Source organism: Marmota monax, unplaced genomic scaffold (assembly GCF_021218885.2).
Source record: "Marmota monax isolate L192 unplaced genomic scaffold, Marmota_monax_Labrador192_F-V1.1 WCK01_AAM20220418_F8-fsc00034, whole genome shotgun sequence".
NCBI lineage: Eukaryota > Metazoa > Chordata > Mammalia > Rodentia > Sciuridae > Marmota > Marmota monax.
The window spans coordinates 12,112,585-12,133,780 of NW_026693934.1; the positions used below are offsets into that span (position 1 = coordinate 12,112,585).

The 21,196-nt window shown below is 46.3% G+C and overlaps 1 protein-coding gene across 1 annotated transcript in view; it reads right to left on the bottom strand.

Annotated features, from left to right (window-relative positions):
* Positions 1–398: 398 nt before the first annotated feature.
* Positions 399–21,196, bottom strand: part of Gypc (glycophorin C (Gerbich blood group)) — a 33,359-nt gene continuing 12,561 nt past the window's right edge. Inside the window, exons 2-3 of the mRNA XM_046463757.2 lie at positions 2,742–2,792; positions 399–1,109 (exon numbers count right to left, since the gene is read on the bottom strand). Of these exons, the coding sequence (XP_046319713.1) occupies positions 913–1,109; positions 2,742–2,792 (248 nt within the window). The 3' untranslated portion in view covers positions 399–912. The remainder of the gene's footprint in view (positions 1,110–2,741; positions 2,793–21,196) is intronic.

Consider the following 21,196-nt stretch of genomic DNA (forward strand, 5'->3'; position numbering starts at 1 on the left):
TCAACTCAGGGAGTGGACCTCTGCAGTCTGTATTCCAACCACTGAGTGCCATCTTCAGTGTGATTATGGGGAGGATGGGCTTCACTCACAACTGTTGGAACAGGTCTATATTGCCTCCATACTGTGCATCAGAATATCTACACTTCAGCCAGTGCCCTGACCACTTGTAACAATCTATCTCCAGGGGATATTTAGCCCTTATGTTTGTTTCATGCAGTTGGTGCTGGTGTGGGAGAAAGATGCAGATCACTCTTCCTCCCACCTCTCTTGCCAGGCTGGATAGTCCCAGCCCCATGCACACGGTCTCTGTCAGAGAACACAAAATCACATCAGGAAAAAGCAAGCACTGGGTGTTTGTCATTCCCCAGACAATTTCAGTAGTGCTGTTTGACTCTGAATGCTTGATTACATTTCAAATTTATTTCCAATTGTTTTGAGCTGGATCAATGGGAGACAAAGGTGCCTTTTAGCTCTGGCACCTGCTGTTCCCCCCAACCCAAATGTCAAGGACTGACATTTGATGCCATTATCTCCAGTCAGTGTATTGATGTCTCACTTCTTTGGGTCCCCAGCTCCCAGGCCCATCTACCACACTCACACCCTGAAGGACTTTCACATTGATAAGATGACATCCTGAATTTCCCAGGGAGACCTGTGTGTCCAGATTTGCTCTCTTCCTGCCACAGCAAAAGCTGGCCTACTAGGGTGGCTGCTATGTCCCTGCGTCCCTGGGAGAGGTCTCTCTCAGCCTGCGTCCTCCCCCTTTCCTCCCTGGGGAGCCACCACATGTTCGTAGGTATGAATCCTGGGAAGAGCCAGGTGCCCTGTGGAACAGTGATGGTGGTAAGTGGTAGATGCATTTGTTCTCCTGAAGTTGGAGGAGACATTCAGGGAGATGAGGTCTGATGTCCTTCAGATAAAGTACTCTTTCCTGCTGTTGTCATTGGCATCTTGGAGGGCGGGGTCGCTCTGCAGGGCTGCATCTGCGCTCTCAGCAAACTCTGTGCCCTTGGCCTCATTGGTGTGGTATGTGCCCTTGTGCCGGTACAGGTAGCGAAGCATGACGAGGAGGAGGCAGACCAGGACTAAGGCCACAGCAGTGATCACAGCTGCAGGAGGGAGGAAATGCAGGGGTCAATGTGGAGCAGGTGCTCTAGGACCTGGAACAGAAGGTTAGGACCCACAGGGGTTGTGCCAGCAGGACAAATATGTTGCTCAACTAGCCACAACCCCGGGCTGGTGACTTCCATCCTGTGCTTCTTCCTGCCTGGAATAAGTCTTTCAGAATCCCCTCTCCCTTCTCCCCACCCTTGGGGTCCCCTTTACTGTGTTCCTTAGCTAGAGAAGTATCCCAGAATTGATTCCCGCTGGGACATGCTCATTGTCTACTGAGGAGACAGGTCTATAAGAGAATTATTACAAAACAAGCCATTTGCATAGTGCAAGTATGTGGGTTCGCTTAAGTAGAGGGGTTCGTGTGATGCAGAATTTTTATCTCTTTAGACAATCCCAACTGAGGTGTTTCCTGGAGAATGGGACTTTCTGTGGTACAGTCAGGAAAATCCTGGAAATCTGGAAAGAGTTGGCTGCTCTCTGCACACTTGACAGGGAGAAAAACAATACAAGGGCTATTAACTGTGCCTAGGGATAGAGAGGTGGTGGGAGGTGTGCTTTAGAAAGCTGCCTCTCACCCCAGCCCATGCCATTAACTCTTGGGAGTAAGGACATGCTGAATCTGGCAAGAGGAACTGGATTTGGCCATGTAGATGATGCCATGCCATAGTCAATGCCCAGGATTCGTGGGACTTGGGGATGCAGGGAAATAAGGCATGAGGTAGGTCAAGAGGGGTCAAATCACTCTGGGTCTGGGGAGTGATGGGGTGAGGGGTTAAGAGGTGAATCTGAGAAGCGGCTGAATGGCAGCACTCTCGTGGGGGGTATTTCAAATTGGGCATTTGATTGGAAGCTACAGAAAAGCCTTTATCTTAGAATGCAGGTTTATCTGGAAGGTCTTGGGGAAGGGCTGTTGCGGGCTATGAGCCAGCTAAAACTTCCAAAGTCCCATCTTTATGGAAGAATTTCCAAAACTTCCTACTGTCTTCAGGGGGACACTTGTGTCTATTCTTAATAATGTTGTCTAGGAAAAAGAAGGGCTCAGGGCACAATAAATGGGAGAATTGTATGTTAAGTAAAATTGAACAGGTGTCTTTGATAGCTTCCTCCTGCTTCTTTTTCTTTTAATCGTAGAGGTTTCCTGAGCTATTAATAAGTGTGAGCAGCGTGGGTCTTAAGGAAGAGAACAGAACACCTGTCACCTTCCAAATCTGGTTGTTCCTGAAATGCAGTTTGGGGTGACAGGTGTGACCAGTGAGGAGCCAGCTGCCCAGGGTTCAACCTGAGGTGAGGTAAGGGTCAGACCCAGAATCAGGGAGATGGGGTGAGGTAGAGTCAGCCCCTATCAGTCCACAAGCCCCAACCCTGTTCTGCCCAAGCTGCTTCCTCTTTAGCCCAAGTCTCTCTGGGTCAATGGCCTGGACAGGAGGTTCATCTTGACATGTGTGCCCAGCACGCCCCCCCCCCCCGCCCCACCTTGCCTAGTGCACCAGGCACCATGCTAGGCATTTCTTATACACACTGAAGGAGGAAAAGCACTGACCATCCCTCCCACTTCTCAAATCCTCAGTCCAGTTCTCCCCTGGATCTTTCCTGGTTTCCAAAAGGGTCCCTGGCAAGTTACTAACCTGCAATGATGGCAATGTCCATTGTGGCATAGGCCGTCCCTGGATCAAGCTCTGTGGACAAAGATAAGAACTGAGGTGAGAGAGGAAGAAGGCTCTTTGTACACAGCAGCACCTCAGCCCCAGGCTGTACCCTCTGCACCGCTGTGAGCAGCTCTGTGAATGGACCTGGAATGGCATGCTGGGTGCACAGACCTCTGTCCAGGGTGTAGAGACCTAGACCCAGGCTTGGCTTGTTCATTGATCAGGCTGGAAAACACTTGCAAATCATCAGGTCACACAAGGATGGTCCAAGCCCCCTGCTGTATCTCAGCACCAAGGTGAGCACCTGTACCTGGTAGAAGCTCAGTTGCCATCTGTGGTGTGTATATGGTGTGCAAGACTGTGTTGAACACTGGCCATTGGTGGTGTGTCCATACAGACCAGGTGTTGGCTGAGCTGCCATCATCTACTCTCTCCTGTGTTCTTCATGCAATCCTGTTAACTCCATGGTGTTAATCAGCACACTTTACATGTAGAACACTGAGGCTCAGAGATGTGATGAGCCTGTGGTCATGCAGATCACCCAGTGACTGTCCCTGAGTTCACTGTTCCTCTTGTCTTTGAGGTCTACTTTCTCTTTCTTTCTTTAACAAGCCTCTCACTGAGACCTCTCCCTAGGTTTCTGCATCAACTCTCCTGGGGGAAGGGCTGCCCTGTGGCACTAAGTTACTGACTGTTTTTCTGTAGTTCACTGATCTAGTCAGAGGGTGAGGATCCCAGGGAGAGAGGGAACTTCGCAGTACCTCAAGATACTGCATAGAATGCTTCCTCTCCTCTGGGAGATGAGTGAGAAGAAGGATTTATTAGACCACAGAAATACCAGTGTTAACATGGAAATCCCATGTTCCCATTACAACAGCTATGCATATTAAAACAGGGAAGGATGCTTTCTAATAGCCATTTCCACTCAGATAATCACTTCAATTATAGAGCTATGAGGTCATTCTCCCCAGGGCAAGTGCCAGATGCTTCTTTCTGATAAGAAACTGACTGGTGGTGTCAGGGGGGACAGTGAGTGAGGAAGAAACTGTTTCCTTAGCTGAAGGCCCAGAGCAAGAGGAAGGAGAGCCAGGCTAAAGGGTCTGGTGCCAGCACAGAGCTCAGAAGTGGGGAGGACAATAAAACCATGTATCAAGGTGATAAAGAGACACAGTGGACACCCACTGGAGGCTGGGCAGACTAGACCAGGCAGGGAGGATAGCTCAGTTTTCAAGACTTAAGAAGTAGCAAGTTCACCGTGATGCTAGATTCTGGGATCCAACTGGGACAAGTACAGCCTGAGATTCAGTACCTAGCTCATAGTAGGTACTCAATAAATATTCACTGAGGGTATAAATAAAGGGATGTCCACATGAGTGAATGGGGGTGCAGAGGCTGGCATCCTAGACCTTTATTAATCACCCAGCACCTCACTGGCAGTAAGAAAGAACAGCACCTTGCTTATGGTACATGCATAGATCATACATATGAATGTTTATGGAAGCTCAAATACCCAGAATTGTCCTGAGGAATTTTCCAGGTGAAGACCAGCCTTCTTATTTCACTCAGTATAACACTGCCAGGGTTAGAAGGGACTTTTTATTCTTTTTAAAGAGAAATTAGCAACTGCTTACCATGTGCCGGCATTTAACACATTTTAACTCCGTCCCACAACAGTCCCATTTGGTAGGAGTTATTATCATTCCCATTTTACGGATTAGGAAACTGAGTCCCAGAAAGGGGTTATGTTTTCTCTGGATCATTTGTCATTACCATGAGAATCAGGAGGCAGTCAGTCCGTGCCCAGGCAGTGTGAAGTCAGGGTGTATCCAGGGCACTGCCCAGGGCAGAGCCTTGGCAAGCTGGTTTCCAGAGGAGGCATTTGACCTAATTCAAGTGGAGTTCATTTTGTGGCTTGTGTTTAAGACCTGTACCCAAATTTATCTGTTTAGATACCAGTGCACTTTCAGCACTCCTATCCCATGATTCTCAGTTGTGAGAGGGCCAATTTTTTTTTTTTTTTGTAAAGACCCAAAACGTTCTGCATTTTTCATCCATGGCTCTCCTTAAGATTGCAACATTTCTACCAGACAGTAAGCTCCACAAGTCCAGACACCGTATTTGTCCTGCCCAGAGTTCTATGTCCAACATCAGGCTGGGTGATTGGCACTGAATGACAATTGGTAAATATTTGAAAGTGTGATTCCTCACTTTACACATTGTTGGTGGAACTGCAAATTAGTACAACTGCTATGGAAATCAATATGGTAATTCCTTAAAAGAGTAGGAATGGAAATACTATATGATCTGGATATACCATTCCTCACTATTAATGCAAAATAATTAAAATCAGCATACTATAGTGATATGTGCATACCCCTAGTTACAGCAGCACACCAGCCTAGGTGCCCTTAATAGATGAATGGATAAAGAAAAAGATATATATACACACACACACACACACACACAATGGGAATTACTCAGCCATAATTAAGAATGAAATTATGTCCTTTGCTGCTAAATGGATGGAACTGGAGAATATCAAGCTACGTGAAATAAGCCAGACTCAGAAAGTTAAGGGTTGCATGTTTTCTTTCATATGTGGAAACTAGAGAAAAAAAAAATGAATAAAAAGGGGATCTCATGAAAATGAAGAGGAGAGGAAATGGCTCAGCAGAGTAGAGGAAGTGGATCAGAAGAAGGTGGGGGGAGGGAAAGCTGGTACTGGGGAATGAAGTCTACCAAATTATGTTCTATGCATGTACAACTATGTCACTGTGAACCACATTTATGTGTATAACTACAATGCACCAATTAAGAAACAAAGCTGAATTCCTTCCAAGGAACCAGAATCAACTAAACTGCACCCTTTACTCTCCACATCTTTGTGAAGCTGAGGATGGTCATTTTTCTCCCCCATGGAATCTGCCATTGGCTGCAGCCAAACCCCTGCTGACGCCACACATCCTCAACAGGGTTACCTGCACCTGGTCTGGTTAAAGGTACCCTTCCTGGGAGGCAGCAGGGCACACACATGCAATGCAGGAGGTGCTCTCTGCTTTAGTTGGCAGCTATCGAGGTACAGGACTCAGTCGCAGCTGGATCCATGGGGGCCAGTGGTGTTTCTCAGATGTTGATGGAGAGTGGGGTCTGACACTGGCCCTGGGAAGGAAAGTCATGCTCATCTGATGCTACCATGAACCTCCCTTCTCTTCTGCTTTCAGATGATGCGACATTGGTGTTTGAGTCTGTTTTCATTCCTATAACTGAATATGATAGTTTGTGTAATTTATGAAAAATAAGAGACTTATTTAGCTCAGGGTTCTAGAGGCGGGAAAGTCCAACAGCATGGTGCTGGCACATGGTGAAGGCCTTCTTGCTGATCATAACATGGCAGAGGACACCACAGGGTGAGACAGAGCAAGGGTTCTAGAGAAGGCTCAGTTTTATAACAATTCCAGTCCCTCAGTGATCCACCAATCAGTTAATCAATGAATGGATCACTTTACTAATGAGGACAGGCCTTTATGACCTATTCGCCTTCCAAATGTTCCACCTCCAAATACCATTAACTGGTCTGACCCTGTCGGCTCTGGGGATTAACTTTCCAACACATGGAATTTGGAGAACAAACATTTAAATATGGCGTCTAGGAAACAACTCTTCTTGCAAAGGGTTGTTTCTATATTACCACCAGAGGGAAGAGGTACGGTGGTGAGAGAGGGACCCGGATGGAAGGGCTATGGGTGGTGGAGTGATGGGTGGTGGAAGAATTCCTCCACGCAAGACACTTCGCCGGGGAGAGTTCCACTTTATTACAAAAGGCTGTGGGCATATATAGATCTAAGGAGAGATGGCAGGGCTTAGGTAAATGACGGGTCACTCGTTTATTGGTAAGCTCCTCCAGATGTCAGTTCCGGAGCCCACGAAATTAGTTCTTATTGGGGCTAAGGTTTCCTGCCAGCGAGATTTGAAATTGGCACCGGTGGGGGTTTTTGGTGCCAGCAGGAAAGGGAGAGGCAGGAAGAGAAGCTCCTTAGGTGCCATGTTGGGTTTTTTTGGGGGGTGTAGCTGCCATTATACCTTTTCCAAACAGGTGGGGCTTCTGGGTGGAGGAGGATGGTCTTCTTCAATAAGGATCCAACTACTGTGATGACTGGTCACCATGTCAGAGGCTGGGCTCCAAGCAGCCTTATTTTAAACACCATGCCCAATCTATCTTAGTTGAGTTACAGGATATAAGTAGAAGGAAGAATGCTTCGGCCAGAAAATAAAAATGGAATCACCCTTTCCTTAGTCCAGGATGGTGATACCAAGGGAAATCAGCAAGAAACCTTATAAAAGTGCTAACTGAGCAAAATGAAGTCAGCACTCTTCACATGGGGGTCCTCCTCTAGGGAGGGGGGTAACCTGTCAACTTTGGATTGGGTGGATTTTGTGATTTATTAAGGAGGTAGTAAATATCCTCTCTTTTGGCAGAAGAGTGAAGGAAAGGGGAAACATTGTCCACCCCATCTGTGACAAACACACCCTGACTAGGATTTCTAGGAAAATCAAATTTAAAACAGGAAGAGAGGGAGGAGATTCCAGCCAGGCATCCTCCTCTGGCTCAGGGGAGGATCCCCAGTGAATGGGAAGCTGCCTGGGGCTTAGTCAACATCCTGCTGCTTGGGATGGGGGATGGGGTGGTAGATATCAACCTGCAACTGAAGGAGCTCAGATTCTTCTCTTTGAAGGAAGAGAAGAATCTACCCTTAAAATGGTTGACAGTTGATTTATGTCTTCAAACACTCACTCCTCTTCCCTCTACGTTCTCCTTGAACTTGCTTCAGCACCTCTCCAAGAGGACAGAACCTTAACACGAGCTGTTTTGTTACTGGTTTGGGTCTTTTTGTCTCCATGCATGTGAAGTAGGATAGAAGAAATAAAGGTAGGTAGAAAGGGAACAAAAGGAAAGGAAAAAAAAGAGACTATAGTTGTAAATGTAAAACCCTCATGATCTCCTCTTTTATCCTCCAGGTCTGACATCCTCAAATTTCTGAGAGATCTGCAGATCTTAGAATTAGTGAAAATTCACTCCTCTATAAAAATTGCCTTACTTTGATTAAAGCTTAAGTGCACTGTTATCCTACACAATGCAATTTCATGTAAGATGAAACAAAGGGAGATGTATATTAAGAAACCTGCAATATAGGCTAACTATATTAGGTATCTTCAACTTTGACTTTCTAATAAAGCTCTTCCTCTTTGCTAAAACCTGACACCTCATTAAATTCTTCTCTGCAACATGTCAAGAGCCTGGAAGGTCTGAGCAGAGGTGTCCTCTGCCTCTGTAGAGATGTCCTGGATCCCCTCACGGTGATAGATGGAGGTGATGGGAGTCATCCACCCCTCCAGGACATGGACTCTCATCTGGAGAACTGTGGACTATCTTCAGGATAAAGAAATGCCCAACCCTCTGGGTAGACATGCATGTCATGCCTTGCACAGATCTCATGTTCAATACATGTGAGTCCTCAAGGGAGAGAAAACACACCACATTTCTCTTGCAAAGATCAACAGGAGATTGAGCAAATGGTAGCACTCAGTGAAAATTGGTGCAAAGGCCCTGAGAAGGAATAAAATGCTCTTATGAGTCAGTCTCCTTGAATGGCACCTTATCCTACTTCTCTCATCAAGAAGTAGGATTTTTTGCCTATGGGGTCAGTAACATCTCGGGTAGGTTATCTCACTTTCTGGAGTCCCCTCTTCTCATCCATGAAACAGTTAGCAAAACCCTGGCCTAAAAAGGTTATTGTGGGGCTGAGGAGCTAAGGCACTGGGCCTCAAATTTGAGCACATTAGAATCATCTGGAGGACTTATTAGGTTCCAGATGGCTGCCCCTTGCCCCACCAAGATTCTGAGTAATCTGTAGGTCTGGGATAGGCCTAAGAACCTGCATTTCTAACATATTCCCCAGTGCTGTGGATATTGCTTGTGTGAATGCCTTACGTTGAGAGCTACTGAGCTCATATCTATGAAAATACACTGACCCCCTGACACAGTTCAAAGGCACAGTTTATTACATTCCAACCCTTTGTGAGATGAGATATCTGCCTTTAGTAAACAGAATTGGGGGGCTGATACCTTCTTACCCATGCAAACAAAGAGTCACAGTCACAGCCACCTCAGCCACAGCACTGAGCTAGTTTCTCCTTTTTTTCCCAGGACCAGCTAAGACCTGAGAAGTAAATACTCTGAGAATCGGTCACCTCTGCCTGTTTCCCTACCTGCAGCCAGGATGGGTGATGGATGTGGGGAGATGGAACTCTTGTCTCAGGCTCTGGTAGATGCACACAGTTTTCTAAACAATGGCTCATGAGACCGAAGTTGAAGAACAGGCTTGTTCTTTGGCAATGAAGCAGATTCTTGAGACCAGTGGAAGTAAAAATTACTACTGCTGATTAATTTAAGGATAGATGGGCTCTGATGACACAGTGGGGAAATGTTTCACGGAAGCACAGGTGGCTGGAGTGAAGGGAGCCCGGGGAATACTGTTTGCATTCAGAAACCTTCTTGAGGAGAAGGAAGATATACAGAAAGGCACAGGTTCCTCCCACAGCCTCCACCTGTCACGCAGGAGCTGGTGGCCTAGCCTGTACACCTGGGAGGTTAGCACAATTGCCAGGCACAGAGCAGACAAGCAGCAAGTGGTGGCTCAGCTTGTACCTGGCACCTGGACCATCTTGGAAAGTGATTTGGGCCTTTCTAGTATCTGTCACTTCACCCATAAAATATGGTGGCACTGTGGTGTAGGTGTGTTGAGTTGGTATGTGGTAAGTACCTAGTATGGGGCCTGACATAGGTTGGGCTATTTGGATATTTGTTATTATCACTGCCAATTAGGTTGGTATGACCTTGGTTAAAGGGAGGTTCTCAAAATTGGGCATTTTCAATGTTCTGGTACCCTGTGTGGCAAATGTATCATCCTGAGAATCGAAAAATCCACTTCTAGTAATCTTAGAGAAATAATCTGGAACAGAAACAAAAACCCACGCTCAGAAAAGTGTTTTGCAATGTGGCTTAAAATGGGAAACAGAACAATCTAAATGTCCTACATTCGGGAATTGGTTATGTAAAATATGATACACTTCCCCGTTAGAATATGATGATGCAGTCACTGAAATGAAATGTGAATTCTTAGTGACAGGAAGAAAAACTTGTGATATGATATGTTAAGTGAAAGGAATCGGGCCCTGTGAGCAACAATGATGCTAAATATTCCCCCCAAAATCTCAGACAAAGGAATAAAAGGAAACACACTTAAAATGTTAGGTGGTGGCTTTTGGTTGGTGGACAGGGGTCATAAGCAGTTTTGTTTTCTTCTGACATGTAATTTTCTGTACTTTCTAAGCCATCGATGACACCATGTGCTACTTTTATAGTCAAGAAGTGGGAATGGATCTTCTGAACTTGCTATTGTCTTACAGAATCTTGCAGATCTCAGACTAGGTCTGTGAAAGTAACTTTCCCCTGCTAGGTCCTACCCGACACACTCCATGCCCCCACTTCAATCCTTCATCTCACTACTGGTAATGCCAACCCCATGCATGGTGGCAGGGAAATGTGGCTGGTTTCAAATGGGGGATACGTCAGGATGGACATACCTCTCCTGTGTGTCCTGATGGCACAAGGAGGTCATATCTGAGAGCAGTGACTGGGTCAAGGAGAAGGAGAGGGTGTGTGTGCTGTTTAAAAAGAAGGCATTGAGAGAGGAAGGAGGATGCCCCCTCTGCCGGGAAAGAGAAGCAGCCATCTTGAGTGGGCAATAGTGTCCTTGTGGGCAGCCAGGTGCTCACAGCCAGGAGGAGGGGAAAGTGCGCTGTAAAGTCTGTGAGATCAGGAGAGGTCAGCCACCGCTCAGTGAGACAAGGGCAGAGCTGAGTGGTAACGAGGAGTGGCCAGTGGGGCATGTGTGTCCAGGAATCACAGCTGGTTTTGTGAAGGCTGGGGTCCTCCTGCTCTGCTCTGTTCCCTTCAGCTCTTCTTCCTCCACATCACACAGCCCTGGGCTGGGCCCTCTGGTTGCTCAAGGGGTAAAGTCACTGGATCAAGGGAGGGCAGAGGTAGCCTGAGAAGCTGTTTTCCATCCGTGTCCCTCCACCTTCTTGTTGGGTGATCAACCACGCCCAGCTGGATGGCTACATGCTGCTGAGGCCAAGTTCAAGTTCCACTGCCAGACCTTTCAAAATCTCTGGGTTCTCCCAGTCCTTATTTCAGGTATAATTCTCAAAATTTGCCTTTTGTCTTTGTTTCTCATGTGTGTGGACTGTTGGGTGGAAGGAAACCCCTTGAGAGGCAGAGGCTCTGACTCCTGCCACAGAGACTTTTGAGTTTCTGCAAATTCATGCTCATCCTCTGAATTCAGATCAAGGTCACTTCCTCTGAGAAGTCTTCCCTGATTTCTGCACCAGGACTGTGCGCTCTTTCCGGTACTGCCACATGGTGCAGCAGCAAGCTTTATTGGAAAGGACCTTGTCGTAAATATTTTGGCCTTTGCAGGCCACAAAATCTCTGCTGTCTATTCTTCTTGGCCTATTTGTTTGGAAATCTTTAAATATGTAAAAACCATTCTTAGGTAGTTGATTGTACAAAAACAGATCTCAGGTTGTGTTAGGCCTACAGGCTGAAGTTTGCCAACTGACTTGTTCATATCACCATTAAAATGCTTTGCAGTTGTCGGTCTCTGAGCTACAGAGAAAAAGAACTGGATTTCATGTCATCACATCTGACATATGCCAGGTGGAATGAATAAGTGATGTTGTATAAAATATCCTCTGACATGTCCCAACTGATTTTGCTATCATTATTTTATTCCTATACACTTGCTTCTCACATGCTGAATAAATAACCTAAGATTCTCTAAGTCACTAAACAGTCACTCCACAGATGTAAGTTAAGCTTCCAGTGACATTAATGGCTGTCATTTATCTATTAAGTTCCTTGTGTGCAGCAGGCCTTTGTAGATTCCTAGGGAACCAGAGGTGAGACTGGAATCCTCTGCACATGTGCACATGAACCTGTGTGAGCTCAGACATGTGGTTCAAGTTCAGATCACCAGGCCCCTGTGCCAGCCAGAGTCACACTGACCTGCCCTCTGAGGTCCCTTCTCTCCAGCTGGTGCACACTAATCTTTGCCACTTCTCTGGAGGGCTTAATTCACTTAAAAAAAATCATATAATTGCGTTTTCAGCATAATTAGGTACCTAATTACATGACTAAATATCCTTGATCAGGCTGCATGTGTAAATAATGATGATTTAGTTAGCCACGCTTTGTTACTGGGTTTCCAAGGAAGCTCATCAGTCTGCACATAGGACTAGAAAAGTGATTTTCTCCTTCCTTCACAGAGTTTGACAGGCAGGAGTAGCAGAGCCCATGTCCGGAGTGGGGGTGGCGGGGAGTGGAAGGGACTTCTGCTGTCTACAATCTCACCTCTAGGATGAGAGGTTTGGTGTCCATATTATATTCCAAGGGCAGTGGGGCTTTACTAGAAGGAATGCTTAGAAAGGGGATGCCAAAGTATACCAGAGACAGCAAATCCACCGTGTGTGGATCAGAAGGGTGTACATGCAATGTGAAGAATCCTGGGATAAAAGAAAGGCTGGGAACAAGAATCAGGAAGTCGTTTGTGCTCCTTCCCTAAAATGCATCTTTTTCTCCTGCTCCACAGAATTTCTCAGAGCTACAGGAAAGGCCACTGTTTATGTGGGGATAAAAACCTAAGGCTGAGGCTGGTGGTCAGGCTCACATGAGATGATGCTGATGAAAGCCATCTGGGAATGTACACACAGGATGTGTCAGCTATTATCATTCATGTCACTGAAATTGGTTAAGGCCTGGACACAACTCTGACATAAAATCCTTAAATAACAAAGTGCTTAAGCTGCGTTCAGGAAAAGCCTCCGAATCCACTCAAGGATGGTTTGGATCCAGCTCTTCAAGGACAGACATACTCTGAAGAAATAATCCAGTCAATGACCGTCAGATGCTAAAAGGTCAACCCTGCAGAACATAGTAACTCCCTTGAAAAGAAACTTGCCACCTACACGTGCACAAAGAACTGTGTTCCTCACCCTTTCTCACCATCCAATCAATGAGAGCTTCTTCTCCCTTCTCCCTTCTTAAAAATGCCCTCCTTACTAACTGCTTGGGGAGGATTTAGCTACTGACCTTCTGCTACTGGAGGGCAAAAAATGTGTATTCTTTTTGCAAAAACCTGGTGCCACAGTATTGTCTCACGTCAGACTGTAAGCCCTCGATTAATAACAATATCATTGAGATTTGCCCTTTATGCTGAACTGGTGTTTGAAAAGGGTGCTGGAAAGGCAGGATGCATTTGGGTCTAAATATTAGGAGGATACTCCCAAGGGTAGTGGTGAAGACAAGGACAGACACACATCAAAAGATGCTCCTTCCAAAAAGCTTAGAAGTGTTTCTCAGGACTATCCTGATGGGAGTGTGGGTTTTAGTGACAGATAGATTTAGCAGGAGTCCTGGCTCCCTCCTTGTCCCATCTGCGCACACCCCTCTTTGACTCTCAGCTCTCTCCTCTGTAGAGAGTACTTTGGTAGCAACATACACAAAGCATCTGAATGACTCCCAGGGGGACGGTGCCCAATGTATGAAAGCTCTTATTATTATTCTCTTATATTTAATATGGTTGCTTCATGTGCACACGTAATCATGTGGACATGCAATCACGTGCACACTCACAGAAGCCAAGACTTGGGCTATGTGAGGGTGGGGGGTGGCAGGAGACTCAGGGGGCCAGTCTCTGTAAGTGGGGATGACAGAACATGCTTTTTTTATCTTCTTCAACACTTGGATTTCCTGAGTCCTTCCACTGTGTTGTTAGCCCTCCTTTGTCCTCGAAACCCGTCTTCTGGGTATCAGGGCAGGGAGGGGACTTCAGGAAGTCACTAATTCATTTCCCCATTTTGCATCTGTGACAGAGCCAGGAAGTTGCCTGCCCCCACTTGGAGAGCCTGTGCTGTCTTTTTTCTGTGCCTGGGAAGGAAAAGCTATTTCTTTCTACTATTCCTGCCCTATCACCCCTTTCCCCCATTCTCCCACTGTTTTTCTAGCTACTTCATTATATATTTCAATCCATCACCCTGGCAAGCTCCTGCTCCATCTTATCAGCACCCCCTCCCTGTCCATGCCTTGTAATTTATATTTGCCCAACATTAATCTTTTAAAAGCAAAGAAGCCATAAACATATACATAATTCTGCCTCTTGTCAGCTGAAATTCCATGACACAAATCAACTGCCATCTAAATTAAATGTTTCTTTCATAGAGAGTGATAAATGCCCTAGAGACTCATCAAAGAAAAGCCAACAAACTTAGACCTTGTTTCACTTTGGGAATTTGTAGGTGGCGCGACTGAAGTCCAACAACCAGTTAATGTCTCAGGACCAGTAGAAATTGGACAATCGCACAGTCCTCTTGTTTCAAGGTTGCCAGTGCAGCAGGATGCTTTCTTCATCACTTCTCACCAGGGGTCTTAGCATTTTAAAAGCAAGGCTTGAAACTTATCATCTAATCTTTTGGGAAGAAGGATAATCATAGCAGGATCTACTCTTCTGTCACTAAGGTGTGCTGATTTATTTAATAAAGGCAAGCCAAATAACAGAATGAAAACAGTTACCCCAAAAGCCCTCAGGCAGCCATAGGATTAGATCTATTTGAACAATCAGGATTAGGGGCTCCCTGATAGGCCAGATGGTCTAAAACAGTACAGACTTCAAATGCTTGTATCCTTTCTAAGTATTCATGATTTCATACTAAAATAAATGAAATTTTTATTTCAAATAACAACTTTTGAAATTTTTTTGGAAATAAAAAAGCAGAAGAAAAAGGAAAGAATATGAATGGCTATACCCAACACATATGATGAGCTTATTTCACTTCCTTTCTTTTCCTTGTCTTATTACTTCTTCCACTATCACTACCGTGCTAGATATCATTAATGAATTTTATTGTTTAGCTGAGTGGGGTGAGTAATGGGCAATGAAAGGTCTTGATGACCACATTCAGGAAGCTGGGTCTTCTTGAATAGTGGGTGAACAGAAACTGCAGGTGTTAGATTATAGAAGAAGAGATTCTCCAGAAATGTTAAAGTAGGACAAGGATGAGGAAAAGGAATGGCCTTAGTTTAGAAGAGCACTTGAAAGTTACTGAGGAGAGTTCAGGATGACACCATGAAGGGCCAAGAGGGATGAGAGGAGAAGACAGTTATGGAGGGTTAGGGTTTGAGGTTGGGACTGCAGGAAGGTAAATCTGACAAGAGGCCAGGGATCTGAGAATTTGAGGTTTGGGCAGGATTAGGATTAGAAGTCAATAAGGCAGTAAGGTTATAAATCATATCCAGCTACTGAATGAATCATTTTGCAACCATATCATTTCAAATATTAAAAATAAAGATGTACCTCAGAGTTTTAAATTTACTTAAAAATAGGTTTCTAGAGTTGGGAGTATAGCTCAGGGGTGGAGTTCCTGCCTAACTTGTGTGAGGCCCTGGGTTCCATTCCAGGAAAAAAAAATTAGGTTTCTAACCATTAGGAGTGGCATTGACAAGACTGATGGAAAGGATGTGTGAGAAGGGAATCTGAAAAGCTGCTCAAAAGATGTGTTTTAAAAACTTGGAATGCTTCCTCCACCTGTAAAGCTTTGCAGTTGGCAACTTGGCCTGGGGTTGCTATTGGGTGGGCTCCCTCACAGGAGGAGTCTCTTGTTCCTGATTCTCAACTATGGCTGCATATGGAATCCCCTAGAGTCCTTTCAAAAACACCCTCTTTGGGCTGAGGATGTAGCTCCATGTTAAAGCACATGCTTAGCATGTGCAAAGCCTGGGTTCTATCCCCAGCACCACCAAAACTAAAAGAAAAATAACACCCATATATAGGTCATTCTACTAGGGTTGCTGAATAACTGTAGGACACCAGTTCAGATAAATAATAAAAAATGGTTTAGGATAATTACACCTCAAATACTTCATGCCAGCTCCACAGATAGTCCAGTCCTTTTAAATCATCAGAGTTTCACGATCATAGATGCTTAGAAGCTAAACTGAACTTCTGAAGGTGCAGCTGTCAAACAGGGTATGTATTTGGGGGTAGGAGTGAAGAACCTCCAGGCAGTGCTTCCAGAATGAATAGAAAGCTTTTGGCATCAGAAAATCTGACTTCCAAGAGGAACACACCAAATTGGGTAAGAATTCCACACCTGGGTCTCAGGTCTTAGCTGTAAAATGGGAACAGGTGCACCTATTTTTAGTAGGCTCAAACTGCATACATGATCCCCTGATCCTATGGGAAGTACTGACTCTGGGTTCAATGTTGGGGCCCCAGGGACCCTCTGATGCCATTCTTCACCAGCCCTCATGGCCACACCTGTATTCTTATGTGTTCCCAATCAGACCCTTTGGTCTGCGGTGCTCAGACCACAGATCTGCTTTGGTGTATAATAAAGCAAAGAAGTTTCCTGGGTCTCACTGCTCTTATTTCCAAGTTGTAGGGCCCTGGGGATGGGTTCCAGAAAGCAGCTGGTGAGCGGCTGGTTCAGGTTTACTTTATCAGCTCCAGCTGTCCAGTGCAGGGGCCCCAGGTCCCCTTGCAGCTGCCTGATAAGAAGCTCAGCTACATGGGAACCTTATCAGAGGCGGGCCTGGGTTGGAGGTGGTGGGGAAGCCATTCCCATCAGCTCAAATAAGAGGGAGAAAGGCAAAAGGCTCTCGGAGGAATTATGAAGTCCATTACACACTCACACATATCAAGGAAGTTGCCGTGAGGTCAAGCTCTGTGTCCTGTTGGTGCGGCTGGGAGGCAGTGTCTTGACTCCCACTCAAAGACAGGGTCCCTAAGACCCTGCTTAGGACAAGGCATCACATGTCCACACAGCATGGGGTCTGAAGCACTATAGAGACCTCTTGGATTTAAACTGCAGGTGGTACCATTTAGATATCCACACTGTGTATGTGTGTGCACGTGCATGCAAGCAGGAGTGTGTGTGCAGTAGGGAGGGACAGGAAGTGCTTACTGCAAAGTCATCTGTCCCCTTAAAACCATGGTGCCTAAAGCAAAAGTGTGATCACAAAGAGAAGGGTGACACTGTGTGCTTCCCAGTGTGCCTGTGCGGTACAGACGCTGTAGAAAACACTTGAATTTCCCTTCCTGGCTCTGCCATCTGCTACTGCTGTGGCCTTTAGACAGTTACTTTACACCTGGCCAAGCCCCCTGTATTCAGGGACAGCCAGGAGACCAAGTTGTATCAGGACCTGTGTTAGCTTTCTATCAGTACAATATATAAATATATAAACACCCAATATATAAAAATAATCAGCTTATAAAGAGCAAAGATTTATTTTTGCCTGCAGTTTGGGAGGTTTTGGTCCATGATCATACGGGCCTTTGCGGGGGGTCACACAAGATCCAAATTATAGCAGGATTTGAGAATCATATACTAAAAAGTATATAATATCACTCCCCTCCTCCCCAGCATATGGACAGGCCACCACTGCATGGAGCAAGGTCACTTTTCCATCACCTCTGCCCTCCATTATCCCAGGCTGTAGAGGAGATAAGAAATATGAGTGCACTTTGGTACCCACGAGAGACATATGCTTAAGTGGCCAGACTGCCAAGGCCATCAGGCAGAAGAGAAGCTCATGAGTCAGAAGCCTGTAATTTTAATATCAACTGTCTATTTATCCTGGGTTCACATAATTGGAAGAGGGAGGCACATAGGATAAGCCCATGGGTTTGCATTTAAGGGGTTTTGCTCATTATCTTCCCATCATCAGAGTAAGCAAGATGGCCCTGGTGGATGAATATTATCTCCCAACACCCATTCTGGTCTTAGGATCCTGACCGCTAATGGGACTTGCTTCCTGGATGACTACATGAATTTGTACCTCTGACATGGCTGGTGAAAGTCCTAAGAAGGAGAAATCCTGTGTTGGAAGCTGAATTGTGTGAACTTCACCTCTTTGATTTTGGGGAGGAGAAGGAGGCTGTGTTTCTGAGCTAGGCTTTCAACATGTCAGGGGAGAGTGGTGTAGGCCTTCTTTCTCCAGGAATGTGTCAGCTTGGACCCAGAAGCATTGGGCAGAGACCACTCCTGTCCATACTCTTTCACAGTTTTCTTCTCTGTCCACTGCAGGTCCAGACCCTCCACCCCGAGAGGAAACGGTCGATGATCCATGCTCTCTGCTTGGCTCATGCCCCTAGGGTTCACATCAAACCTGAATCTTCAGGGGAGAGGCCTGTGCATATCCACCCATCCTGCATAGGGCTTGATTCCAACTCTCAGTCATGTACCTGGCTGCTCCCTGAGATACTAGAGCTACATAACCACCTGAGCTGCAGAAAAGCTTTACCCAGAAGACCCAAGCAGCAATTTCAAGCAGGCTCTGAAAGCTGGTCTGTGTGTGTGTGTATGTGTGTGTGCACACACGTACACAAGTGCAAAATGGGCACTTGGAGAAGTCCCTCCTGGCTCTCCTTCAGTTCAGGACTCCAGAGAGACTCTAGGATTCTCTTCTTCCTTCCCAACTCCCATAACATGCCAGACCTTTGATGCCCAAGTTCTTAATCTCAGCTTCTTGCTGGACCATTAACTTTGACACTGAAGGCCCCTCTCAGATTGATGAGACTTTTAGCTAGGGCTTGAAGGCTCCCAGACTTGGGGATAGTAGTGTTGGAAACACAACAGATGTGGGGAGATGGTCCCATTCATTGGCCCTCTGCCATCTCACTTGCCTGTCTTTCTCTCCTAATTACCTATTCCCACCTCCTCCCTCAGCTACACTAGTTCCCTGGATGTTCCTTGACCAGGCCAGGCTTGCTCGTACTCCAGGGCGTTTGCATCTGTTAGGCCCTCTGTGTGCTTCTCTGAGATACCCCGTGTTTAGATTCCTGGTTTCCTTCAGATCTCTCTCAAACATCACCTCCTCCACCCTGTGAAGCCTTCTCTGGCCACACTCTGAAATAACACCCTCTCTCTCCCCTACCTTCCCTACCTCCCTAGTGCCATCGGATAGACTGTGTATTCCACCCATGTGTCTCTTTTGGGATTACTGCTGGTTTGTTTACTGTCATATCATCAGGGATGACACACAGTTGAGGTGTTCAGTCCTCATTTGTGGAGTGGGCCACTGGGCCACAGGCTTGCCCAGTGCAGGCAGAAGAGGCAGAGAGTGTAACAAGGGGAAATCTGAATACACCACCTGCTCTTGGTTCCCAGGTAAACCCTCTAGGCTTCACTTTCGTGCTTTACAGCCTGTTATTTGCTTTTCTAGACTTAAACCACATCACCTGCTCTTAGTTTCATGCTTTCTTAGTTTCTTTAGTGGATTTCAAAAATCACCAGTGTTAGAGGTAGAGATAACACCTCTGACCCGTGGGTCAGGATAGTAACAGTTGATGAAGCGATTACACATGCACACACCACCAATTACTTCCTAACCTTCAACCACCTTCCCCACCTCAGTCCATCAATATCCCTCATTCCTATCCTAGAAGACAGATTGAGACTTGTTATCCTGTCTCCACATGTGGCCACCTAGAGAACAAACTCTCTTTTGCAACACTTGTCATTCTGTGAGTGACATGCTGAGTAATGGGTGTAATGGGGCAAATTGGGCCAAAGCCGGGGTGGTGGTACACTCCTGTAATCCCAGCTACTTTGAGGCCGAAACAGGAGGATCTCAAGTTCAAGGCCAATCTAGGCAACTTAGCAAAACCCTGTCTCAAAAGATTAAAAGGGATGTAGCTCAGTGGTAGAGCAATTCTTGGTTTAATCCCTAGTATGGCAAAAAAGAAAACAAAAACAAAAACAAAAAAACCGAATACAAAAAACACCCCCAAATAAAACTAAAACAACAAGAAAACAAAGCAGAAACCAGAAAAAATGGGGTTCAGTAATAGGAGCATGGGTGTAAGGCCATGGTTGAGCATGGTAATCAACATTTGATAACTGACCAGATGTGGACATCTTCCCTGAGTCTCCATCTCCAACCCTGGTAACAGTCTCTTAGGACGAGCATGGTTTCAATAAGAAAACATGCAAGGCACCTGGCCTGACCCTGCCACATGGAAAGGTTGCTCCCTCTTGCCCAGAGATGGTGAGAAGCGCCGTTTTCTGAACACAGGACTGAGATGACTGACCCCAGCTGCATGCTGTGCACCTGCTCTGGCTTTTCTTCCTGTACCTTCCTGGATGATGTGAGGATTTTCGGGGGTGCAGGAGGAAGGGAAGACTACAAGAGGCACTGGGCAGTGGCAGATCAGGTCAGGTAAGGGAAACAAAGTGCTTCTTGTGTCCACAGGTCAACTGGACCTGGCCTGAGCAAGCCTCTGTCTGCCTGCTGCCTGCTCCCTGTCCCCACCTACGCGTCTTCCTTCCATGGCTTTTCATGGATCTAGAGGGGAGCAATGGAACCAGGTTGGGTCTTGGCCTAGAAACTGCACCATTAAAGATTCTCCAATTGAAATCATGAGTGGGCAAAGTTTCTCCACAAAGGGCCTGATAGTGGTTCAGGCTTTGTGGACCTATGGCAAATGCTCAACTCTGCCATCATGGCATGAAAGCAACCACAGACATTCTGTAAGAGAAGTGGCGTAGCTGCTTTAAAACTGTATTTGTAAAAGCAGATGCTTGCTGGATTTGGCCCACGGGCCTTTGTTTGCAGACCTCTGGCTTGTCTGAGTCTCTGAGTCTCTTGCCTGTCAGGTTAACATGCACTTTGTGTATGTCTGCTGCTAGGGCTGGGCCTTCACCTATGACTTCTCATTGAAGGTGCCCGTAGAGACCGAGTGGCTGAGCTGTAACTTTAACCCACGTCTGTCTCAGCAAAGCCTGTGGCCTTACCAGAACACAGGCACATGTCCCACTGACTCGGCCCTACCAGGCCTCATGTCATCCTTGAGAACCTGTGAGATTGTATGAATGCAGGCATCAGCTGGGAAGCAGAGGCCAAAAGGAGGAGGAACAGCACCCCCAAGGCCATGCTCACTCAGTGGTGGGGCTGAATCCACAGCTGCTGGGACTCATGCAGGTGGCTCTGACAGGCACAGTGCACTGGTTGTCTAGGCCCTGTCACAGACGGACACTGCAGGGAATCCTGAGCCCTGGGGTGTTATTTGAATAGACTCCCCAAAAGAGTCTATTCAAATAGCCATAGCCTGGCTAAACTTCGGGTTTGGTCTAGAAAGGCTGCAGCACAAGGTTCCAGGTGGAAGTTGCTGCCTTAGAAGCCACAGGAACTGGGGCAGTGAACTTATTTGTCCTTGGGGAGGGCTTTAAAAGTGGGGAGTTCAAAGGAGAACCATCATCAGGGCCTTGTGGGGCAGGAGGCAGGGGAATAGAAGGCCAGCCTTTCATGTCCCCCAGAA